The 22,956-nt window shown below is 38.7% G+C and overlaps 1 protein-coding gene across 1 annotated transcript; it reads left to right on the top strand.

Moving 5' to 3' along the window:
- Window positions 1–1,973: 1,973 nt before the first annotated feature.
- On the top strand, window positions 1,974–21,174 carry DCAF17 (DDB1 and CUL4 associated factor 17). Its single transcript, XM_015811867.1, has 14 exons — window positions 1,974–2,192; window positions 3,483–3,586; window positions 5,128–5,218; window positions 7,373–7,509; window positions 9,375–9,453; window positions 9,866–9,955; window positions 10,408–10,515; window positions 11,138–11,243; window positions 14,059–14,201; window positions 15,635–15,744; window positions 16,875–16,959; window positions 17,839–17,922; window positions 19,546–19,701; window positions 20,638–21,174. Exons 1-14 carry the CDS (start codon window positions 2,022–2,024, stop codon window positions 20,812–20,814), a joined length of 1,641 nt encoding a protein of 546 aa, XP_015667353.1. The 5' UTR covers window positions 1,974–2,021; the 3' UTR covers window positions 20,815–21,174.
- Window positions 21,175–22,956: the final 1,782 nt, after the last annotated feature.

The raw sequence follows: 22,956 nt of genomic DNA, 5'->3' as shown, positions 1-22,956 counted from the left end.
TCTTTTAGGAATTAATAAACATCGCTTTCCCAAGAACCTGAAATAACCAGATTCTTATGGTTATTCAAGTCTTACTTTTTAAAGAAGCGTTTCTATGCTTCACAGGTATCAATAGCAATTAAGCATATTGTAGATACAGTTCCCTGCCACTATCTTTCTGCATTTAGTTTCAAGTGATTAAATTCTTTCGGAAAAAGTGGTTTTGATTGAAGGTGGAGAGCGGAGCCTACTTTTCAAAAGAGGATTTTCCCTGCGGTCCAGCATAGGGTTTCAGATAGTCTTGTTCGGGCGTCTCCTCTAATCCCATCGCTCTCTTTAATAATGCCAAACAAATTCCGGTTGTGTCTTTAAAAAAAAAAAACGCACAGCAAATGAAAGCATGGCAGGTGCACGATGTCTTAAAAGGCTCCTCCTGCTGACTATTACAAAGGACCACAACATCCCACTTCGTCACGTTTTCTACACCCCTACAAGCATAGTAGTACCCGGGCAATGCTTCGTGACGCGCGACGGGGGGGGGGAGGAAGGGCCCTGCCGAGTTTACGCAAGAAGGAAGCGGTGCATTTTGGGGATTGTAGGCATGCTAGACATCGAGGCCTCCCGCGCTGAGATGGTGAGATAGGGAATCGTTGTTCCAGGTCGACAATGCAGGTGGGGGAGGGGGGAGAGCCAGCCCGACTTTTTAATTGCGGCTGTTTTGGAGGATTTGGTATTGGTATCGGAGGTTGGGTGGAGGGAGAGAGAGAGACGTCTGCCGCTTTGTATGTTATTCTGCTAAGAGGGCTTTTAGCAGGCATTTTTTCCCCCCTAAGATTTTCCATAAACCCACTTTTCATTTACTCTGAATTGCAGATAACTCAGAAAAATGTGCTGCTGAAATAAGCCTTCCGGCAACACCGTATTCCGTTTTACAAATAGGCAGCAATGCCCCCCCCCCAAAAGATGTATTTACGATCTTTTATTCAGCATTAACAGAGAGGATGGCGGCTTTGAGAATACAGCAGGGTTTGAAAGATATATTCTGTTAAAAGGATTACAAGATTAAGTTCGTCCGTGATTGGTAAGATAAAGTTGAGGGGAAATAAAAGTTTCTAGCTGGAAATTCATGCGTGCTTGGGAATTATAGGTAGAGGATGCTTAGTTTAGAGGTTTGCCAACTGAAATGATATAATTTGTGTAATGCTTCTGATGTGAAGTTTGGTGGGAAACATGAATATTTGTTGCTGTCCAAATATAAATTGGGCTTCAGTTTCTCTCTTTCCCAAACTTCCAGTTCTCATACCTTTCAACTACGGTAGCTGTTCGTTTTGAAAGCCAAAACTTTGGTGGGCAACCTATGAAGGAAAGCTACTTGTTGAGAATAACTATGGAAATAATCACATCGCTCATACTCTGGATAGTACAGATAGTCCTCAAGTTACGATCACAATTGAGCCTAAAATTTCTGTTGCTAAGTGAGACATTAGTTAAGTGAATTTGGCCCCATTTTATGACCTTTCTGCCATAGCTGTTAAGTGGATTGTTGCAGTTATTAAGTTAGTAACAAGGTTGTTAAGTGAATCTGGCTCCCCCATTGACTTGGCTTGTCAGAAGATAACATGACCTCAGGACATTGCAACTATCATAAATATGAGTCAGCTGCCAAGCATTTGAATTTTGATCCCGTCACCATGGAGATGCTGCAACGGTCATAAGTGTGAAAAATGATCATAAGTCACTTTTTTCAGTGTTGTAACTTTGAACGGTCACTAAATGAATTGTAAGTTGCGGACTACCTGTAATGCATATCTACTCAGAAAAACCCATTAAAATTTACCTGGAATATTTTTCTAAACAAACATAAAACTGCAGCTTTAAGCTGCAATTCTAAATAATACAAGAATGTATGTCTCAACAAAGTATTCTGAAAGTACTGGTTTACATTGGGAGAAAACTGAAAGGCAACATGTGTTCTCTTCTGTTTAGATGGTTACTGTTTTCCGAATAAACTATCCAAACCAGAATTTGGATTTCTTATCAAAATGTTTTCTGGTTCATCTTCATCTGCCCCAGCAAAAACCACTTCTTCTGTTGCATTTGATACCCACAATATCTGCCGCCTACTAACTAGAAGATCACAGGGATTTTATACCAAAGATGCTGGAACTGTTTATAGGAAAAACATGAGTCTCTTGAGGAAGCTAATATGCCAGGTAACAGCTATGGGAATTGTTCATAGGCAATACTTTATATAGCTCAGTCTATACCAGGTTTATTGACAACTTCTGCATAGAAACCTAGAATGAATTTCATATGTAGATTATAAATTTGAGATTAAGTATAGGTTTAATGCTGTTTCCTACACTTGTATGTTTACTAAAAATAGAAGCATGAAGTGGTTCTAAAGGAAATTTTTTTTCATTGATTATTAATGCAATCAAGACTACAGAATACTTGGTATTAAAAATTCCAAACAAGTCTCTCATAGTGCATTCCTATATATAGCTACTTAGAAATAAGCCTTGTAGAATTAGATGAGATTTATTTTCCGGCAGGCTTGTATAGATGGAAGCTTTATTGACTCTTCTGGGTTTTTCAAAGCTTGCTGCAGTTCAGTCCTGTACAATATATCTTTATTCAGAAATGAACCCTACTTTGGTAAATCTACTTCTACTTAATCATGCATAGGACTGAAGCTAATGTTATGTAGTGCTATGAGTCCCTGGAAACATGCCATACTATTGCCTACATTGCTAGATATATTATTTATATGAGATGTGGTTATAGCATAAGCAGGCTCAGACAAATTGCAAAATCAATTAAGATTGTATAGTTGCACTTTATGTATGAAGTTGGAAAATAAGTATATTATTTTCCATCTTTGATGCAATATGTGGTGGAGAAATGCTTTTCTTAGTTGCTAGTTTATTTTTGCCATAATTAAGATATCCTTTAATTAATACACCTCAGAGTTTAGTTTGAATATTATTTGTATCTATGGAGAAATTTAGAAAAATATGTAATTGTTTTTAAAATGTAATCGAGTGCATGTTTAACATTTTTTTTAATTTATAAGTCAATATAAATAAATTTAAGGCATTTCTTCTTTAAATATCAAGTGATTTTCAAAAAGACAAGAGTTCTTTGGTGGGGGAATGCTTTCAAGTCAATCTTGACTCCTGGTGACTGCCTGGTCAATTCCCTGCAGTTTTCTTGGCAAGATTTTGGGACTGGTTTGCCATTTCCTTCCTTCCTAGAGGCAAGAGAGAATGACTGGCCCAAAGTCACCCAGCTACTTTTAATCATTCAAATAAGTTCTATTTTTGTAAATAGCTGGCTTTCTAGAAATATCTATTGTGACAGGTAAACACCTATTACATTTATGACATAGTATTAAAAATGGTTACCTTTTGCAGCAGGTTACTATGAAGATAACTGTCATGGATAGTTTAAATAAGTATTTTAAGCCCAATCTTTTTATAGCTCATTATTGTTTCTTTCAGAAAACAACAACATTCAAGAATGTTTGGACTATACAATCTTCATCTCCAATTTCTTATCACAGTGGAAAAATTTATCTTGATAATTATCAGCGCTGTGTGAGCTGGTAATTATTCTCTTTAAAAACCTTTTAGAAAATATTGTAAAGAGATATTTATCTTTTTCTGAGTAATTCTTTTAATTTTAAATGATAAAATTTAAACAGTAAAATATTAATAATATCTAGATATCCACAGAGGCATACTATTTGGGGTAAAATTGGGTGAGGTGGCAATTCTATAGAGCTGAAGCCTGACTTACCTACTTGAAAAAGTTCTGTTTATATGCTGTGGCTTTTTTAGTTGACTCATGTCTAGGATTACATATGTTTGCTTTTAATTGTTTTTAACTTTTGTAGTTTTAGCTTGGGCGTTATATTTTATTATAAATGCCAAAAGACCTTAATGTACCTAGTGCAGTGATGGCGAACCTTTTAGAGACCGAGTGCCCAAACTGCAACCCAAAACCCATTTATTTATTGCTGGGTGCCAGGTAGATGGGCGTGGCTGTGGTGGTCATAGCAGATTGGGTGGGTGTGGCCAAGGTGGGCGTTATTACCTCAATGTTGCTCGTAGGGAGGGACACCTCTGGGGGCCAGGCAGGGTTGGGGGAGATCCAGGGGGTCTCTGGCAGGTGGGGCGGTGGGCAGGAGGCTCGTCCTGCAGGATGAGGCGAGGCAGGGCGGGGGTGCCATTGCCACAGGGCAAGGTGAGGCAGGGGCCAGGGCGGCTGCTGACACCATCGGCTCCTGCACACAAAGGCCAGCGAGCGCATGGGTGCTGGGATGCATCCAGCCACGTGGGACCTCGGCGAGTTAGTGGGTGGCTGGTTGAAGAGGGACGGTTGCCATCTCCGGGGCATGGCACGCGTGCCCACAGAGAAGGCTCTGAGTGCCGCTTCTGGCACGCGTGCCATAGGTTCGCCACCACTGACCTAGTGGTACGTTAAGTTAAATAAAAAAGTAACAAATTAATATCCTGGTATTTTCTCTAGTAATGCCAAATCAGGTAGAACATTGGACTTTTTGTCCAAGGTGGCCATGAGCAGTGATGGAGAGACATGAGAAAGCAGAACTGAAATAATTACAGTCCTCTGGTAAAGATGAAAATTAGTATCAGAGAGCGGCAGGGGGAAGATCCTAAATGCTGGTCATTATGAAGATTTGATAACGATTTATAATAGTTCAGTCACGGAACTCATTCCCATCAGATGTCATGATGGCTACCAATGTAGATAACTTTAAAGGGCAGTTAGACATATTTGGGAAAGGGATATCAGGGGTTATATCCTTGTTTCAGAATTCCCAAATACCAGTTGCTGTGATGTTAGGATAAGAGATTAAATGCTCATTTACAGCCTGTGAGTGTTCTAGATGAATCTGCTTGGGCACCAAGGCATATTCTTAACATTTTACTACTTCACAAAGGGACTTATTTAGTTTGGTTTAGCATGTGATGTCCATATAAACCTTATGTAATACAGAATGTTAGCCAAGATAGGACTGTTGCCTATTCTAACAGTGTGCTGATGCTCTTAGTAAATAAGCAGGATTGTTTGGATAATGGAAAGAGATATATTTTAATTTCCTGCTCTTTTTGTCTCTGTCAGCATTACACCAGAGCCAAGAACAATTTATCAAATGCCAGGATGGCCTACCTCAGAAAAAATAGAAGATGCTTTATTATTGGAATGCCCTGTGGTAAGATTTTTTTTTTAAAAAAAGAACTCTGCTGAGTATGACAAGTAGTTGATTCTCTTGTGTCATATTCAAAATATGCTTCCTTACTTGATCTTAGTTACAAGCACAACAAATTCAGTGAACTCTCAGAAATATCATTTGATGAATGAAAGCAGCATTTTAATATCAAGTTTATTGTTTGGGGTCTCCCTGTTACGTATTTACATGTACCTGCTGTTAGTTGGGGTCAAATATGTGATGTATGAAAGCTGAAAGATGATTAGATAGATAGATAGATAGATAGATAGATAGATAGATAGATAGATAGATAGATAGATAGACAGACAGACAGACAGACAGACAGACAGACAGACAGACAGACAGACAGACAAAATACTTTCCTAATGTACTGTTTTGCTGTCAGAATACATTACAAGATGACAACATGCAGTCCAAAATTTCTTGTGAATTATTACAATCTTGGGTACTCCCATGTTTGAATTTAGTATCAAAATCTGATTACTATATGAAATATTATAGTTTAGTAGTGCTTGGGGTAGTAAACTAGATATAGTATAGGACAGACCCAGATTGTTGAGAGAATGGGGGGAGGGCTGAGTCTCCCCCCCCCTTGCCCCATTGCTGCAGCAACCAAGGTCAGGTAGGAGGAATGGAGGAGGAGAGCTGCTTCTTGCCTACTGCCATTGCAATAATGGGCCTGGGCCCAAGAGAAAAGGAAGGGAATGATTAGAGCAAATATTGGAGAAGTCACCAGAATTGCCAAAGGCCCTGCTTCTAGCCTCTGGTCCAGGCTTTACTTGCCCCACTTCCAGGCAATCTGTAGCAGCTACAGCTCAGCTCTTCCCACTTTCTTTGTACTAAATTCTGCACTACTTGTCCATGACTTCTATAGGGATCTTGCTTGTATAATTAGATTTACTGAATGTCTGGGACAAGGATTAGGAAGCCCTGCAGCCACTATGGGACCCAAGTAGTTACTTCACCTGACTCTAGTGCTTATTATGTCCCTGATAAGAAGAGCAGTGTTCAATGTTGGAAAAGTAGAGTTATTCTAGATCTAGAGTTTTGGATTACAGATACAGTTTTGTCAACATACTGGAAGGAATGATAAATATTTTGTGCATCAGGGTTTAATAATATGCTTTAAAATTATATAATGTATTAATGGGGGGTTATTAATAATATGGACGTTTTGTGTGGGTTTTCCCCTTTAGAACATTTAAGCGAAATGTTAAATTATTTAGATGAAAATAATTTTTAAGAAATGGATCCTTCAGGGTATCCTGAAGGATCCATTTTAACACAGAAACTATTTATTTATTATTGTGGTTTTTAGTATCGCCTGTTCACCGCCCTGAGTCCCGTAAGGGAGATAGGGCGGTATATAAATTTAATAAATAAATAAAAATAAATATTTTGAATTATAACTCACTTGCTATTGCTTGTGCTGGCTGGGGCATTCCACAACATCTGGAAGGCAGAAAGATTGTTTTTACCTGCTTGGGTGAATGTACCTGGATGATTTTTGCACAGGGTGATGAACAATCAGTGGCACCTCTATAAAAATGAAGGCCTATAGGAGTAAAAAGCATTCCCAACTGACTTTACAGATAGTCCTTGACTTACAACAATTTGCTTAGCAAACAGCACTAACAAAGTGACTTACAACCAGTCTCGCCCTTATGACCATCACACCATCCTCGTGGTCACATGATCAAAATTTCAGCAGTTGGCAACTGGCATGTATTTATAATAGTTGCAGCATCCCAGGCCATGTTTGCAACCTTCCCAACTCACAGTTCCAACGAGTAAAAGTCAGAGAAGAGAATATTGTCACTTTAAATGTACACTAATCAGCATACATTAAAATGAAATGGGGAAAGCCACATTCAGTTAACACTTGCATAATTCACCTCACAACTCCAGTGATTTGCTTAACAATTGTGACAAAAAAGATCGTAAAATTAGGCACAACCCATCTAACAACCATCTTGCTTAACGATGGTCCCATCTGTGGTCATAAGTTAAGGACTACCAATACATGAATGCAGCCAATTGTAGTTTATTCAGTAAATCATAGCTTAGAGAATTGTGGCGTAGCATGACATATGACCTTTCTCTGAATTTTGTAGAGCTAAAGTCCTTTTAATGCAGGGGGAAGTGTTGCCCAGGCCTTCAGACTACAAGCCTTCTTGGGCAGCTGTGACCGCTCACAACTGGCTTTTCCGTCTGTCTGCAAATTCAGGAGAAATACTTGAAAAGGTGTACCTTGCTTCCCACTGCAAATTCAGGTAATCAAGGCATGCTTGATGTCACATTATATTGCTGTGTTCAAAGGACTGAAACTCTTCATGTTTCTGGAGAGCAACCTGCTCTGGTTTCAGTGCTTTAAAATGTAACCCTAAAGAGTGCAACCCATTGTGCTCATTAGACTTATTTCTAGATTTCTTCAGGTTAGTTATCGGCATGTCTCTTCCCAATTTTCTCTACCTTTCCTACTCAATCCGGCACATGCTTTGGGGGCTGTCGGCTTAGTGGCCCAGAAAGAGGAGTTTTTCTGCCATATCGTCTTTTTTTTTTTAATATCATCCCCCTAAATTTACATTAGTCCTGTCCCTGTTACCCTTCTGTAAAGCCTGGAAAATTTAGTGTCTGAATCTGGGACCCTGGACATGTGATGGAGCCCATCTCTTGCTGTATGAATAATTGCTTGGATAATGCCTGACTACCATGTGCTTTATTTGTTACATTTGTTACATTATTTATTGTATTGTAAACTATCTAAAGTCACATAAGATGGGTAGCTATACAAATCAAATATATTTTATTATTATGGTTGGTTGCATCCAGATGTTTAGATTGGATCTGCCATTTTTGTCCACCTATCAAGTTCCCCCAAGGACCTGGAAAAGGCTGATGCTGTTGTCTGTTGATGTTAAAAGTGTTGCCTCAGGATGTAAGCTGTTCCAAGTAAAGCTGCCTTTTGCAATTGACTGGTGGTGATTTTGTTCTACTTCTGTTTGCAAGTTTTTGTATTTTGTGATTTTCTCCGGTTCTTTCTCTTCTATTCTGATGATTCCAGGTACTGATTCTATCTTTGCTTTCTTTTGCTACAGTCATTATTATTATTATTAGACAACAGAATAGAAGATAATAATAGGACTGTGGCAAAAGTAAAGAAAGATGGTATCAATAGTAATAGGCTCCTTGGTTGCAATCCTAAAACATTTGGAGCATCATTTGAACACCATCAGCATAGGTCAATTACAAAGGCAGCCTTACTCAGAACAGCTTATGTCCTGCAATATCTTTAACACTATCAAACAACAACATTTGCCCATCCCAGGTTATTGGTAAGGACTTGGTACGTGGATAATTATTACTATTGTAAGGACCTACCTCAACCAGGTCCCCCAAGAAAGCAGAACTCTTGAAACAGACATCGTCTCAAAAGGAACTTTTATTAGGGATTAGTGATAGCAGGGAAACAAAGTGAGGTCTGAGGAAAAATCCCACGCAAGCAATATATCAAAAGCAATATTCGTTACTCCTCCCCCAGGGTCACAGGATCCATTTGAATCTCATCCAATCCACAGGTGGTATACTGTTTTGGTAACTGGCTCCTTTGGCATGCTCTTCAAGGTCTCTCTCTTCGTTATTCGGCTGCATTCCTTCTCCTGGGGGAAGGGCAAAGTGGCAGGACAAAGCAAAGCATCCCCCAAAGTATTCCCCCCTCCCAACAGAATGGCAGGCCCCAAAAAATGGTTACAGATGCTGATATACAATAATCAGAAAAGCAATAGATTTCTTTAGTGATCTGACAACTATGATAGTTTGTGTGCCTGCATTTCGACCTACACTGACTTGCAAGTCCCTTTCACTGAAATCAAATGGCTGTAATGACACATTTTGCACTCAGGACTAAGGTGTAAACTTTTTAACACAGTGTAACTGTCTTTATTTGATAGCAGAGTTGAAACTGCAAGAGAAAATAGCTGCTTTGAATCAAACAAAGGTACATTTCTTGGGCGGAAAACTCTCCTGGTTAAATAAAGCTGTGTTGTTTCTTAGCTAAATAGAAGATTTTATTCCCAATTGGCTTCCTAAAAATACACTATAATTCTATTTTTATGAGTTTTCTCTTTATTCCTTATAGGTACTTAAGTTGGGACATGCCTCAAGAGGTCATGGCAATAAAGTCAACTCAGCTAAAACTCCCAGCAGCTGCACGACAGGTATGTTGACCTGGAAGTGTTTATGACTGCTCTTTAAAAAGATGTGCCATTGCATTTTAGAGAAAGCCTGTTGCTTTCTTTTCATGCTTACATGGCAACTGCATCTTTAAAGTACATCGATCCCTTACGAACGCTTTTGAGGTTAGCACACAAGTTACTGCTCCATTGTGTTGCAGTTTACTAACAACGCAGTTGAGAACTTGCAAGCATGAGCCATACCTTAATCTAGCCTTCCCCAATTTTAATCCGTCGACTTTTCAGTGATACCTAAGTGATACCTAAGTGGGAAGATTATCATTTTAAGAGATGGAAAAACAGATGAGTGCATATGTTTTATAAGTATTCTAGAAAAATAGGAAATGTACATATATGAATGTCAGTTTTACACTATGTCTCGCATCTGTTTTCTTAGACAGGCATCCAGCAGTCTGTATTGTACTTTCTCGCTATATTCAGAGTTTGGCCACTTTCATTTGTGGGCATGCTGAAGCTTGACAAAAGGGTAAGTTTATTGTCTTAGTGATGCTCTCCTCTCTAGTAATACCTGAAAGTAGATCAGTATTCCAAGCATTCCATTGTCCTGAAACAATTAGCAATACTTATTTAAATTTAATATTAACATACCATCATTATTTTACTTCCAGTAGAGAGGGGCTATAGCTTAATGGTGGTTACATGCTTTCCATGCCAAAAGTCCCAGGTTCAGTTCCAGGCATCCCTCCTGAAAAGGCTCTTAGGATTGACTGTGAAATACATGGAAAGAAATTGAGAGCTACTGAGCAGCAGAACAGATGGTCCTTAACTAGATGGAAAATTCTGTGGTTTGGTAGAAAATAGCTCCTGACATCCTCATACTGACAATTCTTTAGGTCATATTTTGTTATGAGTTGATCAGATGCTGGAATCCTCAAGTGATCGCTTGACTAATGAGATTTTTTTCCCCCCTCAAACCAGATCTTTGGAAATAGTATGGCAGATGTTTCGGTATCTCATGAAATGCTGATTGTAACACACAGCACAGGTCATGTCAGATTGTATAGCTTCCAGGCAATCTCTGAACGGGTAATAGCATACTATTACAATACTTTATTCATTTTTTTTAGTATCACTCTGAGCTTATATGAGATTTTTAAGTGAATTTTAACTTTTGCCAGTGAGGGCATGTGGAGACAATTTACTATCCACCTAGTCACTAACCAAAAAGCATGTTTGGATCCAAATTGAAGAAAAGAAAAGACAATTTTTAAAAAAAAAACATTATTTTTTAATCCTTTTCCTTTTTTTGGTTTTTATTATTTTTATTACATTTAAAGAATACTTCATTTAATTGGGTTTCTTTTAGTGTATTTAGATGTTTTGTCAACATTTTGCATTTTTAGAAATAAATGCTTGGATCCAAGCCAATGCAGCGTAGAGAACATACATTTAATTTCATTGGCAATCTACTATTGAAGATCATTTGACCATTTTAATTAAGAAACAAGGGTATAATTTGAAAATACAATTTGAGGTTGCAATCTCATGCATACAGTTATCCAGGAATAAATATAGGTAAATCCGCACAGATAAGATGCCTAACATTGATTAGAAATCAACGTGGACCTCGCTTAGATGTGTATGTAAGCATTCAACTAGGTCATTATATATGTGCAATAGAATTAATCAGATGTGATATTATTTTTAGTTCATGGAACACCAAGTGGATTTGGGACAGGAATACAGCTGGAATGGCAAAGTTGGGATTGTGGGAAAATACCCTTTTGGCATTCCGTGTAACATTAAAATAACAGGTATTTATAAAGGCTTACTGTTCATCAGCATAACTGGTTGATTTTAGGTTTTGTTTAAAAATGCTAGCAATCCCAACTAGTATTGGTTTTATAATCTGGTGGTATTTTTAGACATTATGTTATTCATATTAGCTCTTTGAATTCAGTGACAATCGCTTCTAAGTAGGTGAATATAACATTGCAGCTGGTGAGATTGGGGTGTTAAAAATTGATACATTTTTTTAAAAATTACACTGACTGACTAGAATATTAAGGTGATGCAGTATTCTGCCAGTTTCCCACAAGGAAGTCAATAGGATGGAGGTCACAAGTTGCTCAGGTAAAGTACCCCCCCCCGCCCTTTCTTTTCTCACACCCATCAAATCCTCTTTCCCCCTTCACTCACTCACACCTCCCAGCACCCTCCTTCTACGGCCTCCCTGCACTCACTGTCACATATGTAACTACCAGGACCCTCCTTCTCCAGCCTCTCTGCACTTGAACACAAGCATGCATGCACCCTGTGCCCTCTTTCCTTGCCCTCCCTGCTCTCCCACATATGCATGCTTACATCTCGTACCCTCTTTCCCTGGCTTCCGAGTTTGCGCTGCACTTCAACAGCACTTTCTCCAACTTGCACACCGCCTGAACTAGGTTTCCCAGGCCTCTTCCCATCTACCTGTGACATTTTCGTGCTTCTTACCTTGGACTCCCTCCAACTTCCCACTTAACGACCTGTGTTTCTTGTAATTACAATCACAGCCAGAACTGCCTGGATTGCCATCACTAGGCAATGCAGTCATGGGTTGTCACGCTTTACAGCTGCAACCCCGATCCCAGTTGCCACCAAAATTCAAGCACGACCCGCATATGATAAAACAGCAGCATGTGCTACAGCAATAAGTAATCATAATAGAAAATTAGATAAGATTTAAATACCTACGGAAAATTAAATGGTACCATGATTGAAAGGAACATAACATAGACACCAGGTGAATTCATTTGAGGGAAGTGCTCTAAAAATGGAACACCGATGTGAAAAATGCCCCTCTTTGTATCCAGTTGCCCTCCCACAGCTGGAGAGGGTCTTTTCTAGACTTTGTAAGCTCATTCTACACTTTGAAGTGGTTTCAGAAACTTAGTGGCAAAGTCCTGGCATACTGTAACATTAGCCAAATCCAGTCAACAGTCTCTGTTCTGAACTGTTTTCATTGGGAGACTCATCTCCGATGCATGACTATAGCCCAAGCTGCCTACATTGGTTGTTTCGAAAAATATTTTCCAGGCTGTTTTCTCCATCAGTATGTGTCCATCTCTTCAACAGAAATTGTTTGCAGTGTTTGTGTTAAGATAGTTATAAGGAGATAGAAACAATGTATAGCTCTCCAGATGTTACTAAACTCATTTCCCATCAGTGGTAACTAGCTTGACAAAGGGTGAAGGATGCTGGGAGCTGTACCCCCACAGCATCTGAAGGGCTACAGATAGTTAATTTCTGTTATACAGTAATGCTCCTGTATAAACTTCTGGTGTTCCATTATGTTTTTAGGACAGTTAAAAAAACAATTTAGTGTATGTCTCCGTATGTAGCATATGTATGTATACAGTATATGCACATGTGTACACATTAAATTAAAGTGTTCTTATGTGGCAGGGTGTGTGTGAATACAGTTTTTTAAAAATATATATATGTTTTTAACATGTGTTTACATATCACATATAATAGCAACTATTCTGACTAGATAGGGACAACTTTCGGGAAAATTCCATTGTTAAATAAGTTTCAGCAGCATTAGTTACTTACTTGAAAAGGATGCATTGAATACTGCAGAATTATGTCACTACTTTCATTCTGTTTCAGAGTCCCTGGATTTTACCTACTCTACTAAGCTATAATATTGTTTTAGTTTGGCTTAATATGTTGTGTATGCCCACCACTGTATTTTATAAGCTTTGGTTTATGGCTTACCAGATTGCATGACTCAGGCCATTGTGGCTTCTTCAGCAAACCATTGTTTAACTAAACAGAGCAAAGCACAAAACCCCACTTATAAAAATCTTTAATTTAAATCAGACACTACCGTCATTCTTCTGGAGTAAATGTGGCGCAGTAGAATCAGAACAAAGCAGGACCTACAGCAATATATTTTTATTTTTGGATCTCAAGACTTCTTGAGAATTTTGTGTTTTCAGTAAAATGAAGAAACATAGCAAGATTTTGCTTACATTTACATTTTTATTAGGCCAGATTATTTTTGCATTCAAATATAAACTTTTATTATTAATGGAAATATTGCTCTGTGCTTGGCAAAACATTTCTAACGTTTTTGACCACAGACTTTGGGTTATCCAAAATTTTCATAATTAAAATCAATGAAGAAAATCTTCACATGAATATAGAGCAGTTTTATATAGATTTAGCTGTCATGACTTCCCCCCAAAATGTAGAAGCAATAGAGTAATGTGATGAAAATGTTTCAGATATGATCTATAATTAACTTAGTTGGTGGCTGCAGCGCACATATGTCCAGATAGCATAACTGCTTTTCCAATAAATAATTTTATATTGTGTGTAATTTTTAATATTTCTTTATAATACCTAAGGGAAATTGATTCCTTATGCTGTTCATTCAGTTACTCAGATATTCATTTAAAGTTTTTCTAACTGAATGCAAAGTATCATGGTTTGTAATCATCACTGCATTATAAACTAGAGAACAATTTTTCTGCATGCAGTGCAAATTCAGGTTTTATTTTGATTGACAAGCGGAAGAACAAGTAAAATGATAAAGCTGTTCGTGTGAATATATTTGTTAATATTCACTTATTTTCGCAGACACTCCAGATCTTCTTTTTGAAGTCTCATCCCTCGAGAGCGCATTTCAGATTGGAGGATATCCTTGGCATTATATCATTACACCTAACAAGAAAAGTCAAGAAGGAATCTTCCATGTTTGTTCTTTAAAAGACCACACTTTGGTAACATTCTAATGCAACGAATTACATGTTTCCCTCAGGAATGTTAGTAGAACTAAAATGTTAGCATTTTCCTTGATAGTGCCTTTTATCAAACAGTTTTATTTAGCTTCACAATTTAATATTGAAAGTTAATGACCCTGCCAACAAAAGTAGGTATAGTCAAGGCCATGGTTTTCCCAGTTGCAATGTATGGCTGTGAAAGTTGGACCATAAGAAAGGCTGAGCGCCAAAGAATTGAGGCCTTTGAACTACGGTGCTGGAGAAGACTCCTGCGAGTCCCCTGGACTGCAAGGCGATCAAACTGGTCAGTCCTAGAGGAGATCAACCCCCTGACTGCTCTTTAGAAGGCCAGAGCATGAAGTTGAAACTCAAGTACTTTGGCCACCTAATGAGAAGGAAGGACTCACTGGAGAAGGGCCTAATGCTGGGAAAGATTGAGGGCAATAGAAGAAGGGGACGACAGAGAATGAGGTGGCTGGATGGAGTCACTGAAGCAGTAGGGGTGAGCTTAAATGGACTCCAGAAGATGGTAGAGGACAGGAAGGCCTGAAGGAACGTTGTCCATGGGGTCACGATGGGTCGGACACGATTTCGCAACTAACAACAAAAAACAAATGACCATCATAATATTGAACGATTGGGCATGTACAAAATGGTTGAGGAATTTTTGAATTTCATTCTGAAAAACATCCTGAAAGGGCATAGCCCACTGAGGGGGTGTATCCAAAAGCAAAGCAAACAAGGCCAACAATTATGATTTTGATCTACGTTTCCCCTTCCCATCTGGAATCTATCTACTTATCCATATGTAGTGCATAAATAGGTCGCACAGAATTTAGTTGAGCGCATTCCTGGAAAAGCGTGAGTGGCATTTTAATGTTAAAGAGAGAATTTAAATGTCACTTGATCTCATTCCAATTCAGAATTGCATTTTCAAATGGCTATACCCTCTCTTTAGATAAATCATATAGAAATATTGCTTTCCGTTAACTTCGATTTTAGTTCTTCAGATCTTTGCAGAACTCTCACTGCCCATGACAAAAACATCTGTTATACTTAAATCTAATGAATAAGGAATTTAAAGCTTAATGAATTTGGAACAGGACCAAGTTGGAGCAACGGTTCCAGAAGCAGAGCCAGCAAAACATTCTAAAGATTTTTCAAGCACGGCAGAACACAAAAAAAGTCTAAATAAGAGCTGACACAAATAAGTGAAGTTGTGGGTTTGGACTGGGAAAAGGTGTCAGGATTCCTAAAATGCGATAACCTATATGCATAACTCCAATAGCCTCTTTAAGAATATTGGGCTGTGCAAATGATAGACTTTCTCAGCTTTTGCTGTTTTCAGCATTAGTTTGGATTCAAATGTTTAACGTTTAATATTTAAATGTTAGTTTAGATTTAAATTTAAATCTAAAATTCTGTTGATTTAGGCAAAGAATGGCATACAGGATATGAAATGTTGTTCACTGGAACCTGACAGGATATCTTTCCACCCTGATAGTTCAGGAAGGATGCTACATGTGGGTCCAAATTTAATTAAGTAAGTGATTGCTGAAAACTACTTTGCATTAGGAAGAAAGTATTTTGATAACTCTGGGCGGGATTGGCTGTTCAAATTGAATATCTGATCAACTAGGAGCTACACCGTGGCATTGGGTTGGGAATAGATGAATGAGAGCCAGAGAGAGGTAATAAGGAACGGGCAAGCTATTCCAGGGTTTACATGATAGCTTAGATGACAAAAGTAGGTCTTTAAGGCCAGTAGGGTGAGGATAAGTCTGTTTTGTTGCAGAAGAAGAGAGCCTTGACAGGAAAGGCTCTCTTTCTGGTCCTCCAGATAGCACTCTGTCATGGATGGGACCAGATCACCCCTATACTATTGGATCTAACAGGACAGATGGATTCCACTGGGAAGAGACCGTCCCATAAATAACTTGGTCCCAAGTAATATGAAAAATAGTCGTCATTTTTTTCAGTGCCGTTGTAACTTTGAATAGTCACTAAACAAATGGTTGTAAGCTGAGGACTATTTGTATGCTATTATGTATGCTATTCTGAGGAAGCACCTAGCTCAGCGGTTCTCAACCTATGGATCGCGACCCCATTTGGGGTCGATTGACCATTTCACGGGGGTCGGCAAGCAAGGCTGTCCGCCATTTTTTTGGTCCATTTTTTCCTTTTCCGGCAGGTGCCTTACCTCCCTTGGGATGGGCCAGCTGGTGGTCGGCCTGCTCTGTCTCTGCCGCTTGCCAGCTACGCCTCACCCGGCGCAGGGGGCGGAACCACACATGCGCGGTTCTCCCGGGCAGGGAAAGTCCTCGACTTACGACCAGTTGGGTAGTCCTCGACTTATGACCGGTTTAGTCCTCAACTTATGACCGGTTTAGTCCTCAACTTATGACCGGTTTAGTCCTCGACTTACGACCGGTTGGGGGTTGCAGCATTAAAAAGGTTGAGAACCACTGACCTAGCTCTTTCAAAAGATCCTTTTTTGGGGGGGGGAAGCAGTGTTTGGCTCCACCATGCAGTAGTTTGTTCAAACAACCACAACTTCATTTTCTATAGGGAATAAAAGCAATAAAATTGGTATTTGGGGGGAGGGGGGGGAAAGTACTTTCAGCTTTCCCCGTTCTTGTGAATGTGATCCCTATGGGGTTTCTCTCTCCACAGAGTTCTGAAGTTGAAGAAAACTGAAAGTGCCAAACAGCAAGAAGTCACGGAAGATTTTATCATAGAAGCCAACAGGGAAAATGATGTGAGATCATAAAAAGAAAACTGGTTGAAACCATTATTCTTTAAGGAAAACATAATTCATTGGGAGAGTTTCTGTTCCCGAGGCCCGAGTCAAACATTACATATATAATGATGGCTTATTAAGTAGATGATAGTTGGCTGGATTCATAAAACATGCTAAGCACAAACCAAAGCCTCCTCACCATAATGGCTGTCCTTTAACTGAGTTCCTCCTGCTAAAAGATAAATTGGACAGGAGATGTAACATATCAGAAGAATTGGGGGGGGGGAATCAGCTTGCAGCTATATTTTCTGTTTTCTGCAGGGTGATTTTTTTTTTTTCATTTCTCAGTTAAAGGTAGAAACTGTGTTCAAATAGAGGTAGAACAAATGCTCAGTTAGTGTTGCCCTTAGTTCAGTGATGGCAAACCTTTTAGAGATCGAGTGCCCAAATTGCAACCCAAAACCCACTTATGCATCGTCAGGTGCCGGGTGGGTGTGGCCCATTGGCTGGGTATGGCCTCTTGGCTGGGTATGGCCCATTGGGTGGGTGTGGCCCATTGGGTGGGCGTGGCTGTGGTGGTAATGGCAGACTGGGTGGGACTAAAAAGTTCAATCAATTCCAACTTTGCAAAATCTTTTTTTTCCCCGCCAGAAGTTGAAATTGACTGATTGATTAAAGCTTTTATTTTTGCACATGGCGGTGGAGGCCTAAAGCAAAAAGGTTTTATAAAACCCAGCTGAAGGCCTAGGACTGGGGCGACGGCACGAGTGCCCACAGAGAGGGCTCTGAGTGCCGCCTTTGGCACCCGTGCCATAGGTTCGCCACCACTGCCTTAGTTGCTCATTTATCAAAATAACACAAAAACCCTCTCTTATCTCTGTATTTTTAATATCAAAGGTGAACAATTCTGTAACAGTAACAGCATCTGGACGAATGGTGAAGAAGCGTTTTAAATTATTGGATGATGATCCTGAGCAAGAGGTAAGTTTGGAGATAGTTCGCAGACATTTGATCCTGAATAAGGCAGTCAGAGAAATGACCCATGTTGGCTGGGTAGAGTTTCCATATGCCTACAAAACGTTTATGTTTGTATGCCATAATTTCTTAACCGATATATCCAGGAATATGTTGGGGATTGCTCTTTTTTTATAAAGCAAGCATTTTTATTTTATTGTTGACCTCTGATCTGTGAGGAATCTTTCTATGAATTATTATTGTGTTAATAGGACTTAAAGAATGTGAGGGCTGTTAAGTTCTAGAAATTTAAGCTGGGTTACTGCCTTTAGGAATCCTGGAAAGAGATGTGAGGAATTAACTTGGTTGTTGATTATCCACTTAATCTCGCAAGGTCTTGCCGGAAACCAATTCTATGCTGTTGAAGAGCATGCAGGTCACAAAAAAATGATAAATAATGCAGAGAAAACAGTTGAGATCTGAGCTGAGCAATGCGTCCCTACATCATTAGCAATGTATTTTTGGAAACCATTTTTCACTTTCTATTAGGAACTGTAGCCGAGATGACACAGCCACAAGAATTCTAATTCCTCAGCTTCTGGAAACCATTTCCAGCCTTGTTTCCATGGAAATGAATATAGTTGGGGAGTGAAAATATGGCAAGAACTGTTTGAGGCTTTTAAAATCCGTAATTCATTTATATTCAATTTACCAAATTTAAAAAAAAGATCACAGAAAAGCAAGACCCCAAGTTTTACCCAAAGCATACCTTTTCTTTGGTTTTACAGCCTTAAATTATATTTTACAGAAGGAAGTTATTTAAAATACTTGCCTGTATTTAATTGGGGGACATAAATGCAAATATTTCTTCAGTCCACTTCAGAATTTAGACATTTACAGTATGTCCCCCCCCAACAACTCATTTAGGCATCCCGTGTTTTAAGATTTATTTTAGAATAAATCTTAAAACATGGGATGCCTAAATGGGTTGTCTGTGTGGTGATTTCATTGTAACAGTTATGTACAGTATTTATTTGGGTAGTTGCTGCACTGTTGTTTTTCCCAAAACATCTCTCAATATCTTAAGCTACAGAGGAATGTACATTGCAAATCAAATCCTGATGATGTCAGTGGTTCTGTACCCATCTGTTACTTAAGTTGATTGTAAATGTTATCACACATATATTAAAGGAACCAATGTGAATTAGAAGTAGAGAGATCTACAATCTATCCCACGCTTAGCCATTGGAAGCTCACTGACTTCAGCTCCTGAATGTCAGGATGCAGATTCACTAAATAAACTTGATAATGTACAAGTAGAAGCTCAGATGAGTATAGCCTTGTTCATTGAAATAGAGAGAGCCTACCTGCACTCATTTTGCCTTTCTACACACAGAATGCTTACAGTAAGGCCACTGGGACTGCTATTTGAGTTACTAAAGTCAACTGTAGAAATAATGCATCCTTCCAGAGATCTCAAGTAAACTGGACTGAAAATGTAGACTATGACCAGATGAATGACAGACAGTAAGCTTTTAAAAATTTAGGGAACTTTTCCTTGTTTTTATGTTTTAAATTTTGCATTGAAAATAGAAGATACTTTAAAATGTGACTAATGTGCCCACTGCTGTTTTTTTTTTTTATGGCAAGACCTTCAAAATTGTTGACTATGAAGATGAACTGAACTTGCTATCTGTTGTGGCTGTTACTCAGATAGGAGTTCATGGGGCAGCTCATCTTGACTTCCATTGTAATGAGCAGGGTACTCAGTTGAAGAGTTTTCCTTTTGTGGAGTCCTGGGATGTGGTAAGTATAATTTAGGATCTCCTACTAATGTTCCTACTATCAACGTGCTACTGTAACTTAGCTCTAATGACGTGATACTGTTGAGCCATTCAAATGCTAAAGATAAAAATTACCAAGAAGTGGGATAAGTTATAAAGGAGTTATAGAAAGATAATAATGCAGCAATCTGGAAGTACCCCCGATGCATTCCTGTTAGATGCATCTGATTTCTTTCCAGAGCTAAGTTTTGTAGATTTAAATTGGCTGGTTGTTTTGAAACTATGAGATACACACTTCCCTCCAAAGAAGCTTTGCAATTTAAAAATAAGCTTTAAACATCTCTGTAAGTTGAAGGACAGGTGTTTTTGATAATTGGATAAATGTATAAATGGCATTTATTTATTTTTTAAAGGCCCCCAGTTTGAAGAAAAGGGCAAAACGTGCTTTTAAAGATTTAACGTGGAAAAAAAAATGTCCACAGTTGAAATTCAGACAAAAGATGGACTTAACGATTATTCTAGTTCTTGTACAGTATGTATGTTATTGGCAATGTGTGAAAAGCTGGCATTGTATAGAATGCCTAGGAAATCTATAGAATCTGTGACATTTTTAGGTGAAGTATGAAACGTCTGTGTTATTTTAATATGCTATACACTGTCCTAGGTATTGTATATAATACCTAGGCATTATGCAGAATGACAAGAACTATTTAGGCAAAGTATGAAAAAAGAGAGTCAAGAAAAGGGTTAGGGTTAGAGTTAGGGGTGAGGCTAACACTAGCACTTTATTGTAAAGACATATATGAAAATGAAAGAACGCTACCATAGAAGATCCAGTAGCTTACCAATAATCTGGAAGGTGTTAAATGTTTTATCACCACAAAGAGTTTACGTGTCGTATAGGTACATTCTCACCATCACTTGAAGTGAAAATTATGTTTTTGTTCTCTTAATGCAGACATACAGCCATGAAGTTCACTTTGATAGACATATAGTGCTGCACATACAACAAAAGCCCTACAGGATGTTCAGCTGTCACGTATACCAGATGACCTGCAATAGTGAAAAAGATGATAATATTCAGAAGGGCAAAAGAAGAGCATGTGCTTGGTCAAAAACTGGGGGGAGGTACTGAATATTTTTAGAATTCACCTTAATTTGGAGACTTTGCTGTGGACAGTATCTAAAGAAGTGCAAGTCTCTTTTTATGCAATGTAATAGTAGTAACTGTTATTCTTCTTTGTATAAATGTAATTCTTTTTAAACTGCTTTTCAGCCTTTGGGCTAAGATCAAATGTACTGTATTTTAAATATTTATTTTAAAAAACACCTAAGTAGCAAAATTGTAATTGCCACAGATGTATATATTTTTTCCTAAAATATAGCTTTTTTGGATTAATAAATATTGCTGGGAGAATTGTCCGGAATGTAAATTCAAACTACATTGTTGCTGTCATTAAAAAACTTGGAATTTAAATCATGTTTAAATTCTATTCTATATGGAGCAAATAATACTCTTCAGTTAGGTAGGGGCTTAATCATGATTATCTATGCCCTGCTACAGTTAGACACTGTATAAACCAGCGGTTCTCAACCTATGGGTCGCAACCCCATTTGGGGTCGATCGACCATTTCACGGGGGTCGCCAAGCAAGGCTGTCCGCCATTTTTTTGTCCCTTTTCCGGCGGGTGCCTTACCTCCCTTGGGCTGGGCCAGCTGGTGGTCGGCCTGCTCCGTCTCTGCCGCTTGCCAGCTACGCCTCGGCCGGCGCAGGGGGCGGAACCACGTATGTGCGGCGCTCCCGGGCAGGGAAAGTCCTCGACTTACGACCGGTTGGGTAGTCCTCGACTTACGACCGGTTTAGTCCTCGACTTATGGCCGGTTTAGTCCTCGACTTACGGCCGGTTTAGTCCTCGACTTACGACCGGTTGGGGGTCACGGCATTAAAAAGGTTGAGAACCACTGGTATAAACACTAACTGACAGGGTTGTATTTCTTCTAACAGGCAGAGAGGGAGCTGATCTTAGTTCTTCTGTCAGCAGATAACTGATCACTTGCCAGTCATCTGAAGATTGTCAAATGGGATTCTCTTTAGAAGTAATACTGTGTGCAGCAGTCCACTACTAAATGCCTTGGGGGGAGGGGGTTTGCTATTTTACAGTTATGCAGAAATAGATTGGAGTAAAGACTTAATAAATTGGCTGTTCATCCTCCTGCTGCATGATTTTGCCAATATTATGTCTGTCCATTCCCAGGTATCTTGTTTTGGGAATTTCCGGTTTTTAGCTTCTTTCCTTTTAAAAGAAAAAAAAATCACTTCTGAAAAATGTTCCTGAAAATTAATTATGTTTGATTTCCGCCCTACTGTCAGTGTTTTACTGAAAGATGTTCATTTATGTTAGAACATGTAAAACATTCTCATTCATTCATTTTAATATCCTGGCATTCTGGTACTGAAAATAAATATTTCTTAATAGTTATACTCATGAGATTTGCTTTATACAATAAATTGTGCAAACTTAGTCATTACATATTGGTTTAGTATAATAGATACATCACAAAATGGTATTGGTGGTGATACTACAATAACTATTGAATTTAATTGAATTGAATTTTCAAATAGAAAAATACGATTTTCTACTTATAGTTTTATAAATTATTTAAACTTTATCCTGCCTTTTTTATTTTTATAAATAACTCAAGAACGGCAAACATACCTAATACTCCTTCCTCTTCCTATTTTCCGGTCAACAACAGCCTTGTGAGGTGAGTAGGTTGAGAGAGTATGACTGGCCTAATGTCACCCAGCCTAAAGCAGTTCATGCCTAAAGCAGGACTAGAACTCAGTCAGCTGGCTTTTAGCCTAGTGCCTTAACCAATAGACCAGCTGGCTTTCTTCCTCTTTCTCTTCTATTAACTAGAAAGATCAGAATGAAATCTATGCAGAGCACCTTTATTATAACCTGCTCATCTTAAAATGAAGGAGAATTGCTAATGAATAGAAGAATGGAAAATGTGTAATGCTATGCTAATTTATTATTTTTATCAACTCAAAATAACTATTTAAACATGCGGGTGGCAGAGGAGTCGGTTGTGGAATAATCCATCCTGCGACTCTGCTCGATGCATTTTGTGGTTCTTACTGCATAATCATACCCTTTTGGAATCAGAAGCCTACATTTTACATTTTGGAAATTCATTGCTATACGTCAAGCTATACATGCCTCTGGCTATGTGACTTGGCTACATTTGCCTTCCTATCTGTCTCAGCCAATGC

Source organism: Protobothrops mucrosquamatus, unplaced genomic scaffold (genome assembly GCF_001527695.2).
Source record: "Protobothrops mucrosquamatus isolate PMUCROS unplaced genomic scaffold, P.Mucros_1.0 scaffold54, whole genome shotgun sequence".
Classification (NCBI taxonomy): domain Eukaryota; kingdom Metazoa; phylum Chordata; class Lepidosauria; order Squamata; family Viperidae; genus Protobothrops; species Protobothrops mucrosquamatus.
This window is presented reverse-complemented; position numbering and strand designations above follow the sequence as displayed.